Raw genomic sequence first — 20019 nt, forward strand, 5'->3', positions numbered from 1 at the left:
GAGTCGACTCCATTCCGTCGAATGGATTTAGCACAAGTTCGTGCACAGGCGTCGTAAAAAAATAAATAATAATAATAATAGTATTAGCTGCCGTTTTATACACCTCAAAAAAAGAAGTCAGTCAATAATATAGTATTACATCATAAAACAGGAGAATATACATAAATAATATTGAACTTGTTTTAAATCGTTTCCTGTAACGTGTACTGTTGTTTGAATGAGAACAATATTGCGTGGAATCAACTGTTCTGTTGGGATTCGATTCAATCGAATCCCAACCGCCGTAATCAGAGTCGACTCCTAAATGTCTGGAATCGTCTTTAGGGTTTAGAGAACAGGCACAGGGGTGGGATTCAGAGTTTCATTATTAGCACCAAGCGTATCGTGTTTAGAAATAAAAAATAACGCAATGTTTAAAAGTGTTCCATAACTAAATCTTTATAATTCGTCACATTCTAGTTGCAGTGAGATGCTTGGTGTGAAGTGCACCATTTTGTGCATTACAGTCCTACCTAAATGCGCAAAATGGTACGTTCCTCTCAGGTTCAAGTTGAAACTTCAAGGGCAGGTTAGGACTGAGGTCAGTGTGAGGGGGTTAACGTAACTAGGCAGTGTGAAACACAAGAAGTAAGAAAGAGCATGTTGAGCAGAATTGGACATGTTCGCAGGTAATGCTAGACAATTAAAAGCCCTTAAATACTCGGTGTTTTGCTCGGTATTACGTGCTCATGTCACGTTACGAACTTAACGACGTAATCAGTTAGCCCAGCTAGCAGACGTTAGTAACTTGTTAGCTAGCTATTTACTGAGTCCAACACTACAGGACTCACCAGTTTGACCTATAAATCTAATTCATATAAAAGGCCAGTCTCTGAATTTTATATTTCGATTGGTGTCAGTTGATAAAGTATCAGGCTGTTCATTTAGTTCTAGATTAGCCTTCTCTGGTTGTGGTAGACTTGTATCACGTGATTAATTTTGCAGCGTTAACAGGCTTTAGTATTGCAACAAACCCTCTGCAGTAAACTTGCATTAGTTAGCAAATCTAAACAGTTAACTACATAGACACAGAACGTGCAGATACAAAAATAACACAATAGTATTGCACATAGTTTGAGGTTCTTGCTCGGCAAGAGTGTAAAATATCTGAGGGCAGGGTGCACAGTTTTTCTAGTGCAACTGTTTTCATATAAGGTTCCACCTCTGATGTGATATTAATGTCAGCGATATATATATAATTAGATTACTTGCATCTTTTTATTTATTTATTTTTTTTTTAAGGTCTCGTCCCGCTGCTCGGCATTGATGTCTGGGAACACGCCTACTATCTTCAGTACAAAAACGTCAGACCTGACTACATTAAAGCCATATGGAACATTACAAACTGGGAGAATGTTAATGAGCGCTTTCAAGCTGCCAAGAAGTAAAACAATCACATCTCTGAAGATAATCTAGTCTTCTTCAAAACGCACAAACACCACACCACATTATTAATGTCAAATTTCATAACCGCTAGTACAAGAAGAGGAGGTGTGATAAAAACCAGAGCTGTTTGTCCGAATCTCTCAGACTCTCAAGTCACCAAAATAATGTGTTTGTTTTCAGTCTGTGTATTTAAACCAAATTGGTAGTAATGTGTTTTTACCTTTTTAAAACAACAACAACAACAAAAAAACAGGTGAGTTGAAGTGTAACATTATTTTGGGAGATGGTTTGAAAGCGCTCGTGATCTTTTATGTGATGTGTGTACAAAAACTGAACATTTGGATTTGATCATCACGGCATGCCTCAGACCCAATTATCACGAGGAATGGAAAATGGACCACTTTCAGTAAATTATGTCATGCGTCCTGAGTTATGACCCATACGTAGACCTTTTGTGATTTAATCATACGTATATACTGGTGATACTCGACTTCTGTAGTTAAAACGGATTGCTTTCTGGCACAAGGAACTGATCATCAGCAACATTAAGAAAGGGACTAAAATCTTGTCCGTGATGTCAGAACTTTGACATTGTTTTTCAGTAACAATAAGTTCACTAAAGGGTTAATGATTTATTTATTAAATTTCTTGTTTGTTTGTTTATTTATTTATTGAGAATTCAATAATACCCCCTCCATCTTTTTATTTATATTAATAAAACCTGCTTATTAATGTTCAGCATTATTCCTCTGTAAGCATTAGTGTAACAAAGGTAATGACGCTTATGTATCACAAGGGGGCGCTGTTTACAACTGTTTACATGCTGTTCCCAAGTCACTCTTGATACAGTGAAAAGTAAAGTTGTTTTTTTTTTTTAAAGAACAATTACAGCTAATTGTCAGCATGTGCAGATAGAATTAATACAGCTGGCTTGGGTGTCTGATTCATATGTGTTATAATATAATTAAGAAACCACTGTATTGAATGTTACAGTGATGTCTTAATCCACCTGAGGTTTTTACAGTTTTTCCCCCATTTATTTCTGTATAGCAGTGAGTATAGTCATCGTCTCAATAAGCGAGAGAGTGAATGGGTGGAGGAACTCAGTGCTGCCTTAACTAATAGGGCTCTTTTCTCACTTTAGTTTTAAAAGAACTACTTTTAGATGTTTTATTGGTGCTAACAAAAAAAGCGAATAATTTCCAGATGGTTGGTGCACGTTGAGCCAAGTCACCCCTCCATCAACAATTGGAGCGTGTAAAGGGAAATCACGTCTCCTCTTTCCATTTTGTTCATTAATCTTCTTGTGCTTTTGTTTTGTAGTGTGGCTTGTCATGTTCTGTGCCTGCAGCACAAGTTTCAGTTCTGTTTCTCTTATGCATTAGATTCATTCACCAAAATCTTTGTGCCAGACGTGCCACTGATTGGTTTAGACAGCTTGCTTATTTATGTGTGGCAGGACCTCTTCTTACTGTTTAGGAAACAACTGCATCATGTTCAAATTTGGACTTAAGAGAAAATGTGACTTTCTAATTATGTGATAGAAAAATGGCCTTCCTCTGTGCAAGTGTATGTGTCGCAGACGCTGCATCCAGGCAGCTATGTGGTCAGTTAGATAGGGTTGGAAGCGATCATGATGCAGCACTTTCTCCCTTCGTCTGCCCCAGACTCGGTAGAGCACTAGTCCAAGACATGCTTTGATGACGAATGGTCCTTGCCACGGGGCTTGGAGTTTTGGACTGTAGCCCTTTCTCTTACTACTGACTCTCACTCGAACAAGATCACCTACATGGTAGGACTTCACTCTGGCTCGTAAGTCACAGACCTTCTGGCGAGTCTGAGCGGCGCTTAAGTTCTGGCCTGCCACTTGATGAGCTTGCTGAAGTTTAGCTTGCAGTTCCTGGACAAACTCAGGTATACCTTTAGCTTCCCTGCTAAACTCAGCTGTCCCTAGCCCAGATGTCATGTGGCTTCCATCTGACAGCAGCTCCCCGTAGACATTCATGGAGTTTATCCACTCTCTCCACTGTGCCCTATCTGTAAATGACAGCACTTCGCTCAAAAGGAATGATGAAGGAATCCCAGTCATCTTTACCATCATACGTGTTAAGTTTAGCTTTAGGTCCATCTGGAGTGCTACCACGAGGGGCTGTGAGGTGATTGGTGGACGCTGAAGTAGTTGAAGGTGCGTGCGCGTTTGAACCCAAGTCGAAACAGCCATTATAACGGCTGGGTCCCTGCACACAGCTTCTGGGTCTCACATCCAGGCCAGGTGTGGAGGAAGTTGGACTAGCAGGGCTCCGTACGCGTCTAATCAATGACAGCGAGTTCAGCCGCAAAAAGCCGTTCAGCATCTGAAGGCCCTGTGGCATCACCATCTGTCATGTGGGTTCTATCAGGGACAGCTGAAAGTGTGGTAGTGTCTTCATGTGGATGGGGACCACGTGTTACCCTTCAGGCAAGGGGCTGCCGTGTGACAGCAATCAAACTAGACTCTGTTGCTTCCAATCTTTGGAGCAGAGGTGAAATGTCACGTTGGAGCTGTTTATTTTGTTGTGACAGCACAGCCTGTGTCCAGTGTGGAGGTCTGGAGCAGCTGATGCTCCAAGTTCACCTTCTCGCTCACTCATATCTAAGCTGTATTAAAATCGAGCTTGAAAACTTCTCTTTAATTTCCTTTTATTTTATTTCATATATTTATGTAATGTCCTTCCTTTTTTTTTTTACTTCTAGTAGTCTTTAGATACAGAAATACACTGTGAACTGTGAGTTTCAATATAGAATCGCAGGGGTGTGTAGTAATGGCTGTGACACGTGACAGACTGCACGCGCCGCCCCTTCCGCTGGGGGAAGGGAGACCCCGTGCTTCTTTCTTCACCGTGGATTTACAGATAGCGCAAATAAATAAACAAATAAACAAACAAACAAACGTGGCCCATCGGTCTTTATTACTGCTTCACATCGCGTTTTGCAGTGATTATAAGGTCAATCGAATAATAAAGTCACTACACGAAGGATTTTCCCAGCGACTCACAATCTGACGATGAAGTTCTTTCTCCCTCAGCTTCTGACACACTAGTTGTACTTTCGTCTTGGCTTATAAGTGTCCGTGGAAGCGTAAAGAGAATTTGTTGCAGGAACTTTAATTTCTTATTAAACACAAAGTTACAACAACGGAGTTATGCTCTTGCCCAGTGCTGATGGATTTGTCAACAACCATCCGCACCGGAGTCTACTGCCTTAAAGAACATAACAACACAGTCCACTAGTTCCGGTATAGTGACGTAGCCAAATCTGATTGGCTAATACCGGACTCATTATTAAGACATAAAATAACTGTTACTCAACACTCAACAACTGTAATTAACACTACATTATATATATATATATATATATATATATATATATATATATATATATATATATATATATATAAGCCATCTTGCCCATTCTCCTGATGACTCTAAAATGTGTAACACAGGACAGAGAGATATTTTTACATATGTTACATGTAAAAAGGACACTTTGGTAACGTGCTTGCTGTGTTTGTTCAATAATTCCAGATTACTTACAGGATCATTAAAGCGATCAAGCTATAATTTTACCTGGTCCCAGTGAAACATTATTGAAATATCATTTTCTCTTGAAGAGGAAAGCATATATAAGCCTCACAGCTCTCATGCTTGTTATGGGCTAGCAAAATACTTGTCGTTTACATACACCTGGAAGTGGAATTGTCTAAGGAGATTGTAATATGAATGGATGGATGGACTGCACTGGCATTATGAAATATCTTTCTTTGGGACTATTGATTCTTTACATGGCAGTGTATTTGGGAGGTTCCGCAGCAGAGGATCAATAACCTCTCTTTGTCCCACTCACTTGGATTAAGCTCTCATGTTTTCATCCTGGCAGTTAAAGCTGGAGAGATCTTGAGATGTAATCCCTTTAGATTTAATCAGTTCCTCAATATTTCCTCAATGTGTATCGATACAAGCGTCGTATAAGCGTTTACGTGTCACATTAAAGTAATTACTTATTTTATGATATGCTTCTTGGGGGGGAAATCCATTAACCTATACATGTTACTCAATATTAATTGTAAAATAATACGTATAGATTTTCAGTAGACTTCATTGGTAATAATAAATGTTTTAAACTTTAAAATCACCGCTTGCTTTCATGCTGTTACTCTGTAAACTCTTTGAAAACAGGTTAACTCTAGGATCCTTAAGGGCTCTTCACTCGTCCGTCTGGGCCACTGGTGGCTCAGTGGTTAAAGTGCACCTATTATCCTCTATGTACGTGCCGAATTATGTTTTAGAGGTCTCATATAATAGGTTTACATGCATCCAAGGTCAATGAACACTTTCATTTTCTCATAATTTACATTGCGACAATTCTTTTTCACTGTACTGTAATGTATATGTGATCAATTAAGACTCATTATCATTAAGTGTGTTCTGTCCACAGGTTTTCTATAGTCATAAAAGTTTTAACCCCGGAAACTCTGGACTGATTGATTAGTGGCTCCAGATTTACATTCCTCACTCTCAAAACTGCGCAACTTACATATTATCACTGTACAATTTCACTGTAGTCACTGAAAAAATCATCATATTTACTGAAAACATTTTAGATACTGCAAAGTGCACTTTACTTCTTTTTTTTTTTTAAACAACTGTGGGAAAGTCATTGAGGAGCAACTGACAAAAAAATAGGATCGGATAACAGTGCGTCTTTTTCAATCTTGCATCATCTAATGAAGAAACCATTCCGCTCACTAGAAACATGACACTCATGATATTCCTGTTCAGAGGACAGCAGAGAAAAACAGACACTAAAATAGACAAGAGAAAAGAGAGAAAACATCTGGACAGACGGTTACGTAGCAGAGACATTAGTCTTATCTGCATGCTTGCAGACTCATCACACACCATGAATTATATTTTAATGTTTTCCACCGGGATTGGGGCAAGTTCACGGAGACAGACGGACCATGACAAAACACAACAAGGAGAAAGATGGAGGAAAAGGGTGATGATAAGAAGAGTGTTAGAGAAAAGGACAGACAGACAGATATTTTGAGGAATGCTGGACCTCACATATTTTTCCCTCAGAAGTTAAAGACTGCTGGAGTTGACTCGTGCCTGGTAATCTGATGGCAGTGGGAGAAAACAGTAGCAGTAACTGAATTATACTTTACATATATAAACAGAAAAGTGTATGGTTTAAAAATAGTCGTTCCACAGAGCTTAAATGAAACGGTCACATATTCTTTTGGTGTGATTTAAACTTTTAGGAACACATCTAGACAATATAATACCCAACATAGACATTGGAAGCCCAGTGCTCATTCTCTGTCTTGGCTACGGTTGGAAGTTATTAAATTTGAAAAATTCCTTTCAGAAATACATCTTGAAAACTCATTAAGTGTCAGGAACATCATAGGGTACTTGGAAAAAGATAAAAGTGTCACATATTCATTTCATTTCCTGGCAGACGGGTTTCAAAAGTAACAGACGACATAATGACGATTATCCGCACGTTAAAAAAACATCCTGAACCAAGGTGTCGGAACAAAGTGTGATTGAGAAAAGAAAAATAAGAAACATTTTGTAATGGTTATTTTTGATATTCCACTCCAGTGTCCTGGCTTTTGAGTCATAAGAGCATCCGTTTCTGTCTAACATTCTGCTGATGGAAAATCCCCTGGCAATAAAGAAGAATCCCTATCACACACATGCACACACTAACACACAAACAGACGAACACACAAAGTTACAGCATGCAGGAAGCACGAACGTGATCATAAATCATCCCAAGCCAAACCGTAACCCCGACGTTCTCAGGTAAAGAAACGAGCTTGCACGGATTAGCCGTGACTGACCTGGACAACAACAACTAAGCTCAACCAGACTTAATCAATCGCACATGATACTCTCGATTATTAATTGGTGCCCCTTCAACAAACAAAGTTTGGGTTAGGGAAAAAGCAAAGGCAGGGTTAGAGCAAATTATGATAAAGTATCTTTGACTCAATACATGTTTGAGTCCAGTACTGCATGGTTTCAATTTCACTGTCTGTTTCCCTCTCAACACTGCATTAATGTGTGACTCTTTTCCTGGCTCATGGTTAATAAAATGCTCTCATCCCCTTAAGTTAAACTGGAACTCCTTAAAGTAAATGAGTGAGAGAGAGAGAGAGAGAGAGAGAGAGAGAGAGAGAGAGAGAGAGAGAGACTTATTAAGGTAAAAGTTAAATGTAGTTGGGAGATGTGTCCGTTTTCCAAACACTTAAAATCTCCAGAGGGATGTTTGACCACTCCAGAGGCGTGTGGAAAACTTTTAACCTGGACTGACAGCCTTATTTATAGTCAGCATCAAATGCACTGGAAAAAGGGGGAGGGCTACTGCTGAAATAGAGAGACAAATGGATCCGATAGTTGTGACGATCCAGAGAAATAAAGCGGGATTGAAAGACTATTGTTAGCATTTTTCCGTCAACTGCCTCTGTGCCTCTTTACAAAAGATATACTGACATTGAATGATATTAAATAAATCAGTTAATATGTTCGAGCTGTAAACAGCAGAAAGACTGATGTAAACTGAAAATCTCAAACATCTTGGCGTATTGAACCCCCCCCCCCCCTTTTTTTTCTGCAGTGACCTGTAAGCACCAGTGTTTTTCTTTAGGCTGGGGTTCTTTTTTCCACTTAAGGGAAAAGAGTCATTTGTACAGGAAAGCTTGGCCAGGCTTTGCTACCTTGAAGAATATGGCATCATGTCAAAATCCCGGCAGTTTATTAGCTAAAGCTCTTAGTTTTCATATTCATATTCAGCTCGGCTTCAATAATAAATCCCAATCTGGCTTCATCTGATGATATTTATTTGTAATGACGGCTGTGTTTCTCATCTATATGTCAGTTTTGGAATATTCTGCTCATTATTCCGCATGTAGATCCTTCAGCTTTGTTTGGTTTAGATAACACTTGTTGTGTATCCTGCTCAAAGACTTTATGAAGAAGTAACCCTGGTCTTTTGTGATGTGCTGGGGTGCGATGGGATTTTAGTGGACGAGATTAAACTGCTTTTAGCTCAATTTAAATGGAAATAAGATTCAATGAATACTTGAGGAATGAGGAATGCTTTCTACTTGGTGTTTTTTTCTTCATTCTTTCCCACTCTTCATATGTTTGGAACGTTGCCTCTGCCACATATTTTACCTTTTTTTTAAATTTATTTTTTTTAAAATTAATTAATTTATTTATTTTTACAAATTTTACCCAGATTTATCTCACAAGATAAATTGTGAACAGGTTAGGAGAAAGCATGAAATAACTCTAACTGACACACTGTTTTTAAGTTGATAAATCAATTTCTTTAAGCTCAATACACTTAAATATACAACAACAACAACAAAAAGAGCAAACAACCTCATGATTTCAGCTTTGGCAAAAAAACAAACAAACAAACAAAAAAACAGATGAAATGTCCTCAGAGAAGAATGTGCCATGTGTAATCTAAAGCAGGGGTTCCCAAACTTTTCCAGGGCAAGGCCCCCCAAATGGCATTAACATTTGACCGAGCCCCCCCTTTTGCAAGATGTCTTTAAAACACATTAAAAAATACAGACTTCTGAATATATCCCCCCCTTTTTTTATTATTATTAATAATTACATCTTACATTTTTACATTACATTACATTAGGAATTGATTGTGAGTGTGTGGTTGTCTGAGAGTGAGAATTTATTTTTCACACCAAATTGTTGAGGCCCCCCTGGCGCCCCCTGGCGGCCCCCACTTTGAAAACCACTGATCTACAGCACATTGCTTCGAGAGACGTCGAGGCGGGCAGGAGATGGCAGAAAGAAGTGACAAATCAGGAAGTGGGATGGGGTTTGAAGAAGATGGCGGGAGAGATAGGAGTGTATGGAACATAGTACGATCGAGAAAACGGGGGGGAAGGAAAAGAAAATATCTTTTAAAACACAGAGGAAACAGATAGCGAGCAAAGTGTTAGCTTAGCAACAAAACAGGACGACGAACACAAAGTAAACATAAAATTATCTCAAGAAGGGAGAACGTTTGGTGAGTGGAATCCGGTTCAGCTAAAAAAATCGATAGACAAACTACTGGGTGAGGTTAAAAGTGCTGAAATATTGAGAAGTGGATCTCTACTGGTTATTTGTAGAAGTAAAGCGCAGGAAGGGAAAGCCATGCAACTGAATAAAATAGATGGTAAGAGAGTTCACTGTTTGTTGATTGGATATTTAAAAAAATGGGTTCGAGGAGTCATCTCAGGGATACCTACAGGTGTAACAGAGGAACAAATACAAGACAATATCTCAGGGGCAAAAGTACTAGAAGCAAAACGTATTAAAACAACTAGAATTGGGGATAAATGCGACAGCTTGGCTGTGATGATTAAGTTTGAGACTCTAGACTGCCGAGTAAGGTGTACATAGGATATATGAGCTATGAGGTCAGGCCATATATTCCTCCACCACTGAGATGCTTTAAATGCCAAAAATATGGCCATGTGGCAGCAATATGTAAGGGCAAACAGAGATGTGGCAGGTGTGCAGGCGAACATGAGTACGGGAAGTGTGGAGAAGGAGTAAAGCTCAAATACTGCAATTTCTGGAGGAGAGCACAGCTTACCGTGGCTGTGAAGCCAGCAAGAAGGCAGTGGAGGTGCAACGAGTGAAGACATCGCAAGGAATAACGTATGCGGAAGCAGTAAAGAAAGTGTCTGGTGAAAGGAAGGGCTATAAACCAGAAAATAAAGATAGACCTTGTGGGAGCTGTGAAAAGATTGCAGTAAAGAAAGATATGCTAATTATGAGCAAGATTGAGTTTGTGTTGTTTATGGTTGAGGTTATATATTGCTCAGCACAGACCGAGAGTAAGACTGAAAAGATCAAAATAATAGTTAAATCAGCTGAAAAATCACCTTGGTGTTAAAGGACTCAGGTGTGAAGGAGTGGAAGAAATGATAACTGCAGGAATCTCTAATTCTCAGTCATGGGCCGGCGACTCTTCATGATCCTAGTTATATTGCAGTGGAAAGCCAGGAGTCTTATAGCTAATGGACAATAATTCAAAAAGTTTGTGAGTGATGTGTTAGATAAACCTCAGGTAATATGTGTGCAAGAGACGTAGTTGAAACCACAGGTAGACTTTGTGATTTATGGATATACTACAGTCAGAAATGATAGGGAAATGGGTAAAGGTGGAGGGGTAGCAACTTTTGTAAGAAATGATGTGAAATATAACCTAATCAATAAAGGGAAAGAACATGAATCTGTGGTAGTCAGAATATGGACAGGAAAAGACAGTATAATGCAGTGGTTTTCAAAGTGGGGGCCACCAGGGGGCGCCCGGGGGGCCTCAACAATTTTGTGTGGAAAAATAGATAAATACAAGATTTTCTCTTTCTCACTCTCAGACAACCACACACACACACACACACACACACACACACACACACACACACACACACACACACAAACACACACAATCAATTCCTAATGTACTGTAATGTAAAGATGTAAGATGTAATTATTAATTTAAAAAAAAGGGGGGGGATATATTCAGAAGTCTGTATTTTTAATGTGTTTTAAAGACGTCTTGCAAAAGGGGGGCCTCGGTCAAATGTTAATGCCATTTGGGGGGCCTTGCCCTGGAAAAGTTTGGGAACCCCTGGTATAAAGATAGTCAACTTTTACAATCCCTGTAATAGACTGAGCACTGACATACTGAATGCAGTATGTGGGTTGACACAAGGGAAAATAGTACGGTGTGGGGATTTTAATGCACACAGCACGATATAGGGGAGTAAGAACACTGATATAAATGGATCAGTAATAGAGGAATTTATAGACGATAAAAACTTGGTATGTGTTAATGACGGGAAGGGCACACGGTATAGTAGCTCACATAACACAGAAAGTGCTATTGATCTGACAGTAATGACACCTGAAATAGCAGGAATCAGCACACGGGAGGTTTTAGACCAGTCGACAGTGATCACTATCCAATAATAACCAGGATAGGAGTAGAGATACACCAGGATAGCGAAGTGAGAATACCAAGGTGGAGGTTAGATAAAGCTGATTGGCAGATGTTCCAAATGCTGAGTGAAATAAAATGTGTGGAATTAGTGAATAAGGATATTACAGATGTAGAAGAAATGAACAGGAAAGTGATTACGGCAATTATACAAACAGCTGAGGAAACAATTCCTAAAAAGACAAGACGTGAACGAAGAAAGAGCGTGCCATGGTGGAATGAGAGCTGTAGTATCGTAATTAAAAACAGAAATAAAGCTTTTAGGCAACTCAAAGCTCACCATACACTGGTAACTTTGATTAACTATAAGAGGGCACAAGCAGTAGTTAGGTAAACAATTAGATGAGCCAAACGTGTGTATTGGAGACAATTCTGCAATAAAATTGGAAGAGAAACCCAGCTATCAGACATACGGAGAACAATTAGGACAATGAGTGGAATAAGAAACAGTGTAGAAATACCAGTGTTAAGTGGCAATAATATAAATGCGATTAGCAATGCAGAAAAAGCTGAACTTTTGGTATAAACTTTTGTGAAGATCCACAGTACTGAAAACCTATCCTCAACAGCTAAGCAGTGTAGAGATCAGACACTTGCCCAAAACCCAGGGATAGCAGAAAGAAGGTCTACATCAGGGGGAAGAGTTGGACTTGCCATTTACTCTATTTGAATTAAAAAGGGCCACATCAAATGCACGGCAAATGTCACCAGGGAAAGACGGTATATTCTATAGCATGTTAGGTCCCATGAGAGACACCACACTCGATATAGTATTAAAACTGTTCAATATGGTATGGAATACAGGAAAAATCCCACTAACATGGAAACAGGCAGTTATAGTTCCAATACACAAACCTGGAAAAGACCCGTCAGATCCAGCAAGCTACAGACCCATAGCGTTAACGTCACAGCTAGGCAAAACTATGGAGAGGATGGTAACAGATAGATCAGATCACTATATAGAAAGTAAAGGTCTTCTCTCACCGGATCAGTCAAGATTTCATAAACGGAGGGGGACAATGGATTCTGCATTACGCCTAGAGTCAGAAGTTAGGAAAGCAAAAACTAACAAAGAAAATGTAATTGTATTTTTTTGATGTTGAAAAGGCGTATGATATGCTTTGGAAGGATCGACTTCTAATTAAATTCGACAAATTAGGATTATATGGTAAAGTATATAATTGGGTATTAGACTTCCTGAACAGAAGACCAATAGAAGTTAGAGTAGGTGCAGAGTACTCAAATAGATATGCAGTGGAAAATGGTACCCCACAAGGCAGTGTATGTAGCCCAATACTGTTTAATATTATGATTAATGACATATTTGAGCAGGTTGGAGAAAATATAGGTAAGTCGATTTATGCGGATAATGGGGCACTGAATGGGGATTTAAACTATCAGTTTCAAAATCACAAGGTATATGTTTCTCTAAACGTCATAAAACAGTACCAATTAAATTACATGGGATAGATCTTGAACAGGTCAAGGCTGTGAGATTTTTAGGAGTGATCTTTGATGAGAAGCTGACCTGGGGTCCTCACATTGATAAAATTACGAACAAATGTAAAAAGATGAATAATGTTCTGAGATGTCTGTCAGGGCGAGACTGGGGAGCAAGTAGGGCATCGCTCATAAACATCTATCAGGCTCTTATGAGGGCCGCCTTTGATTATGGCTGCATAGCATACATGTCTTCATCACAATCAAATCTTAAAAAGCTCGATATGGAACAGACACAAGCACTCCGGATCTGTACTAGAGCATTTAAATCATCACCAGTGACTGCGTTACAGATTGAGACAGGAGAGCTGCCGTTGTGTATCAGGAGGGTTAAGATCATGCTGGAATATTGGGTAAATCTACAAGGGCATAGCAGGGTGCACCCCACGAAAGCCATCTTACAAGAATGCTCAGAGTTTTATAGGACCAACTTTAATAGCTTTGGATGGTTAGGAAATGCTAATGCACAAAATGCAGGTCTCAGTCAGCTACAAGTAAACCCCATTGTGGCAATACCAAATGTACCACCCTGGAGATTCATAAAACCATCTGTAGATACAAGATTACAACAAATATTAAAAGAGAATTCTAAAATAGCACCACAAGGGATAATAACTCAAAACTATATGGACCAATATCAGGATAAATTACTCATATATACAGATGGGTCAAAACAGCCTGAGACAGGCCACAGTGGTGCGGCTTTTTTCATTCCCCGTTATGAAGTAGCAGTCAAAAAAAGGGCGACCGATCATCTATCAGTGTACACGGTAGAATTATTAGGAGTCTTATTGGCACTGCAGTGGTTGGAAAAAAAAATCATCAGAGCCAAGATGTCGCTATAGCTTCTGACAGTCTATCAGCACTATCAAGCATACAGTCTGAGAAAACATCATGCAGACAAGACATTGTTTACCAAATACTTTATCTGCTTCTCATACTTCATGCTAAGGGGCTGAATGTTTCCTTCTTCTGGGTTCCTGCACATGTAGGGGTAGAAGGAAATGAAACTGTGGATGTACTGGCAAAAAGATCGATAAGGCATGAACAGTTGATATACAAATACCATTAAGTAGAGCAGAGATCAAAACCATCACAAAGGGACACACACACATAAATTATGGCAGGAACACTGGGACACCGCTGACACCGGACGACACATATATACCATACAAAAACAAGTAGGTATGAGTGTGAGGCAGGGCAGAAACCCAAAGGAAGAGATGATAATTACGCGTCTTAGAATAGGTCATGCTGGCTTAAATCTAGCATTCAACAGAATAGGAAAACACCCCACTGGACTCTGCACACACTGCAGTACACAAGAGACTGTAAAAGACATTCTGTTAGACTGCAAAAAAAGGTATGAGGAGGAAAGGACTGAGCTAGAGATGCAGATTGGAAAACAAAACATGACACTAGAGAACTTGCTGGGGAAAACATCTGGGAAAATGCATCGCCCCCTAATATACTATCTGAAAAATACTGGGATAAGTGAGAGACTTTAGTACTCTAGTAGGAATATCTAGTATATAGTTATTTATTTCTTTGTTTTCTTTTATTGATCTATTATTGTTTTGGTATTATTATTATTATTGTTATTAGTTTTTTTTTTCTTCCTGCCAATCTACTGCCCACACTCCAGTCCAGTAGGTGGCGGTAATGCACAACCACAAGTGGTTTGCCAACCGCCATTAAAACAAGAAGAAGAAGAAGAAGGTTAGGACTGAGGTCAGTGTGAGGGGGTTAACGTAACTGGGCAGTGTGAAACACAAGAAGTAAGAAAGAGCATGTTGAGCAGAATTGGACATGTTCGCAGGTAATGCTAGACAATTAAAAGCCCTTAAATACTCGGTGTTTTGCTCGGTATTACGTGCTCATGTTACGTTACGAACTTAACGACGTAATCAGTTAGCCCAGCTAGCAGACGTTAGTAACTTGTTAGCTAGCTATTTACTGAGTCCAACACTACAGGACTCACCAGTTTGACCTATAAATCTAATTCATATAAAAAGTCAAGTCTCTGAAATATTTCGATTGGTGTCAGTTGTTAAAGTACCAGGCTGTTCATTTAGTTCTAGATTAGCCTTCTCTGACGACGTTTACATGGACAGCAGTAATGTAATTATTGACCTTACTCCGAGTAGGATAATATTGTGATTAAGGTGTTTACATGAGTCGCTTTTAGAATACTCCTGTCATGTTCCTTTTTGACATGTTCTAGGACATTAGTTTGAATAACGTCACACGTCATTACGTCACCGCGCCACGCCGTCCGACGTGCCCTCCAGAATTTCACGTATCAACATGCAGTTCGTCTTGGTTGTGGAAACGTTTACAGATACAAAAATAACACAATAGTATTGCACATAGTTTGAGGTTCTTGCTCGGCAAGAGTGTAAAATATCTGAGGGCAGGGTGCACAGTTTTTCTAGTGCAACTGTTTTCATATAAGGTTCCACCTCTGATGTGATATTAATGTCAAAGGCAACCTGAGTAAACACAATAATACAAATTACCACAGCAAAAACATTATCCAATACCAGTTGTGTGATACTGTGTTTACTGCCATAGTTACTAATTCCCCAAATCTATGAAGCTGCGTTCATAATGGGGTTCAGCCAGACCCCCATTTTTTTTTGAACAGCAGGAAGTTCGTTAAAAGCTCTTAGCCAGTAACACACCATGCCAAAATTTAATACATCACTCTGGGAAGGGTTGCAAAGCTATTTCAAAGGCTCTGGGACTCCAGAGAACCACGGCGAGAGCCGTGATCTCCAAATGGAAAAAACTCGGCACGGTAGTGAACCTTCCCAGAAGTGTCCGACCTTCCAAAATTCCTCCAAGAGCACAGCGACGACTCATCCAGGAAGTCATAAAAGAGCCGAGGACAACATCAAAGGACCTACAGGCCTGTCTTGCATCAATAAAGGTCACTGTTCATGACTCGACTATCAGAAAGACACTGGGGGAAAATGGCTCCATGGAAGAGTGGTGAGGTGAAAACCACTGCTAACCAAGAAGAACATTAAGGCTTGTCTGAATTTTGCCAAAACACACCTTGATGATCCTCAAACCTTTTGGGAGGATGTTCTGTGGATTGATGAGTTGAAAGTGCAACTGTTTGGAAGACAGGGGTCCAAATTTCCTCAAAAAGATCAATCCTAGCTACGGTCAAGCATGGTGGTGGAAGTGTGACGGTGTGGGGATGCTTTGCTGCTTCAGGTTCTGGGCGACTTGCAGTAATTGAGGGAAACATGAACTTTGCTCCCTACCAGAAAATCCTAAAGGAGAATGTCCGGTCTTCAGTCCGTAAGTTGAAACTCAAACGCGATTGGATTATGCAGCGAGACAATGATCCAAAGCGTAGGAGTAAATCCTAGTCCTAGAAGTAAGTGAAAGACTGATCTCTAGTTACCAGAAGTGTTTGGTTGCAGTTATTGCTGCTAAATGTGGCACTACCAGATTTTAAGTTTAAGGGGGGGGGGGGTTTTCACATAGGTGATAAGTGTTGGATAATTTTTTGTTTGTTTGCTTGTTTTTTTTCCCTTCTTTCAATAAAATAAATCAATTAAAAAACTTTGTGCGTTTACCCAGGTTGCTTTTGTTTTATGTTGTATTTCGTTTGACAATATAAAACTATTTTGTACACACAAAACAAGAAATCAGGATGGGGCAAATATTTTTTTCACAGCACTGCGAAAATGATATACACTTTTTTCGACATCCTGTACATCCCTATCCTCCATCACTTTGTTTCTGTCCTGATGTTTTGAAACCGTGGATCACGTTAGGTGTGCAGCCGGCTTGAATCCCTTGCTAGGCATTTTGGCCTCCAGACAGAAGCACACACTTCCAGATCTGCCTTATGACTACGGTGCACTAGAACCTCACATCTCAGCTGAGATCATGCAGCTTCACCACAACAAGCACCATGCAACATACGTCAACAACCTTAATGTTACTGAAGAGAAATATCAAGAGGCTCTGGCCAAAGGTAAATCAGAGGTTTGATTCGGTCAGTCAGCAAACGAATGAGGAATTAGTATTCGACGAAACGGTTTTGTAAAATAAGTTGCTAGTTGGCTTGTCTCTTTGTCATCTCTGCCCCCTGTTAATAATCTTTTGTTAAAGGTGATGTAACAGCACAAGTGGCCCTTCAGGCAGCACTGAAGTTTAATGGCGGTGGTCACATCAACCACACCATCTTCTGGACAAACCTGTCACCGAACGGTGGGGGAGAACCACAGGGTCAGTGACGCTGTACACTTCCTTTGCTCTAAATCTTCACAATATGTATTTTATAATACATGTGTTCTCAAGTACCTATTTTTAAATGGTCCTTTTATAATATGCATGAAACAAACAAAAAATATGTAAATGCTTATTATTATTGTTACCCCCCCCCCCCCCCCCAGGTGAGCTGATGGAGGCCATTAAGCGTGACTTTGGCTCATTCCAGAAGATGAAGGAGAAGATGTCTTCTGCCACTGTGGCAGTTCAAGGATCAGGCTGGGGATGGCTGGGGTACGATAAGGAGAACGGAAGGCTGAGGATTGCTGCGTGTGCAAACCAAGATCCTCTGCAGGGAACCACTGGTAAGAACTAATGAACACCTGATGACGTGTGACGTTAATCGATCTATGTTCTATAACATGTAAAACCTGAACATGAAAGGAATATTCTAAAAGCGACTCATGTAAACACCTCAATCAGAATATTGTCTTATTCAGAGTAAGGTCAATAATTAGATTACTGCCGTCCATGTAAACGTAGTCACTGTCTTGCATCTTTTTCTGCTTCTCTCTCACTTTGTATCGTTTTTTCTTTTTAAGGTCTCGTCCCGCTGCTCGGCATTGATGTCTGGGAACACGCCTACTATCTTCAGTACAAAAACGTCAGACCTGACTACGTTAAAGCCATATGGAACATTACAAACTGGGAGAATGTTAATGAGCGCTTTCAAGCTGCCAAGAAGTAAAACAATCACATCTCTGACGATAATCTAGTCTTCTTCAAAACGCACAAACACCACACCACATTATTAATGTCAAATTTCATAACCGCTAGTACAAGAAGAGGAGGTGTGATAAAAACCAGAGCTCTTTTGTCCGAATCTCTCAGACTCTCAAGTCACCAAAATAATGTGTTTGTTTTCAGTATGTGTAATTAAACCATTATTTAAACCAAATTGGTAGTAATGTGTTTTTTTTATTATTTTTATTTATTTATTTATTTATTATTTTTTTTAAAACAGATGAGTTGAAGTGTAACATTATTTTGGGAGATGGTTTGAAAGCGCTCGTGATCTTTTATGTGATGTGTGTACAAAAACTGAACATTTGGATTTGATCATCACGGCATGCCTCAGACCCAATTATCTTGAGGAATGGAAAATAGACCACTTTCAGTAAATGATGTCATACGTCCTGAGTTATGACCCATACGTAGACCTTTTGTGATTTAATCATACGTATATACTGGAGATACTCGACTTCTGTAGTTAAAACGGATTGCTTTCTGGCACAAGGAACTGATCATCAGCAACATTAAGGAATGGAATAAAGTCTTGTCCGTGATGTCAGAACTTTGACATTGTTTTTCAGTAACAATACGTTCACTAAAGGGTTAGTGATTATTTATTTATTTATTTATTTATTTATTGAGAATTCAATAATACCCCCCCCCCCCCAGCCTTTTTATTTATATTAATAAAACCTGCTTATTAATGTTCAGCATTATTCCTCTGTAAGCTTTAGTGTAACAAAGGTAATAACGCTTATGTATCACAAGGGGGCGCTGTTTACATGCTGTTCCCAAGTCACTCTGATACAGTGAAAAGTAATGTTTTATTTTTTATTTTTTTTAAAGAACAATTACTGCTAATTGTCAGCATGTGCAGATAGAATTAATACAGCTGGCTTGGGTGTCTGATTCATATATTTGTGTTGGAATATAATTAAGAAACCACTGTATTGAATGTTACAGTGATGTCTTAATCCACTTGAGGTTTTTACAGTTTCCCCCCCATTTACTTCTGTACAGCAGTGAGTATAGCTATCGTCTCAATAAGCGAGAGAGTGAATGGGTGGAGGAGGTCAGTGCTGGTCAGCGCCGCCTTAACTAATAGGGCTCTTTTCTCACTTTAGTTTTAAAAGAACTACTTTTAGATGTTTTATTGGAGTTAACAAAAAAAAAAAAGGGAATAACTTCCAGATGGTTGGTGCACACTGAGCCAAGTCACCCCTCCATCAACAATTGGAGCGTGTAAAGGGAAATCACGTCTCTTCTTCCCGTTTTGTTCATTAATCTTCTTGTGCTTTTGTTTTGTAGTGTGGCATGTCATGTTCTGTGCCTGCAGCACAAGTTTCGGTTCTGTTTCTCTTATGCGTTAGACTCATTCACCAAAATCTTTGTGCCAGACGTGCCACTGATTGGTTTAGACAGCTTGCTTATTTGTGTGTGGCAGGACCTCTTCTTACTGTTTAGGAAACAACTGCATCATGTTCAAATTTGGACTTCAGAGAAAATGTGACTTTCTAATTATGTGATAGAAAAATGGCTCAAGAAGGCGGCTTCAAAGGGACCTGTTGTCTGTGGTGTGTATTCACTGGCAATATGACCTTGGCAGCTAGAGATGGATGCTTTCCTCTGTCCTGTGTTTCTGTTCGTAATGTACCGCAGAAGCTGAACGCCAAGACACCTTCGTGTAACAGTCTTGACACAAAAGGCGAATTAAACGGGTCGAGTGCAAGACTTTAATTGTTTCAGCTGTTATACTTTATTATTTCACAGCTCTATAAAACGACACATTTCAGTTCCTTGAATTCTACCACACTCTAAATACAACTCCTCTTCAGTAAGTGCTTTATCCTCATTCACACGGTCATTCACACCTAGGGGTGATTTAGCATAGCCAATCCATTTAGGCGTGCATGTTTTTTTGGACAGTGGGAGGAAACCAGAGAAAACCCACACAGACATGGGGAGAATGTACAAACTTCCACACAGGCAGTAACT

General features: G+C 39.5%; 1 protein-coding gene across 2 annotated transcripts; it reads left to right on the plus strand.

Moving 5' to 3' along the window:
• The first annotated feature begins 570 nt into the window (after nt 1-570).
• sod2 (superoxide dismutase 2, mitochondrial) lies at nt 571-18190 on the plus strand. 2 transcript variants are annotated; one of them, XM_047151111.2, is made up of 5 exons: nt 571-668; nt 16794-16996; nt 17134-17250; nt 17418-17597; nt 17835-18190. In XM_047151111.2, exons 1-5 carry the CDS (start codon nt 640-642, stop codon nt 17978-17980), a joined length of 675 nt encoding a protein of 224 aa, XP_047007067.1. In that variant the 5' UTR covers nt 571-639; the 3' UTR covers nt 17981-18190. The 2 variants fall into 2 exon arrangements, with proteins under 2 accessions (XP_047007067.1, XP_017311503.1); XM_017456014.2 differs by lacking the exon at nt 571-668 and adding an exon at nt 14663-14818.
• The last annotated feature ends 1829 nt before the right edge of the window (nt 18191-20019 follow it).

This window comes from Ictalurus punctatus, chromosome 25 (genome assembly GCF_001660625.3).
Source record: "Ictalurus punctatus breed USDA103 chromosome 25, Coco_2.0, whole genome shotgun sequence".
Taxonomy (NCBI): Eukaryota; Metazoa; Chordata; class Actinopteri; order Siluriformes; family Ictaluridae; genus Ictalurus; species Ictalurus punctatus.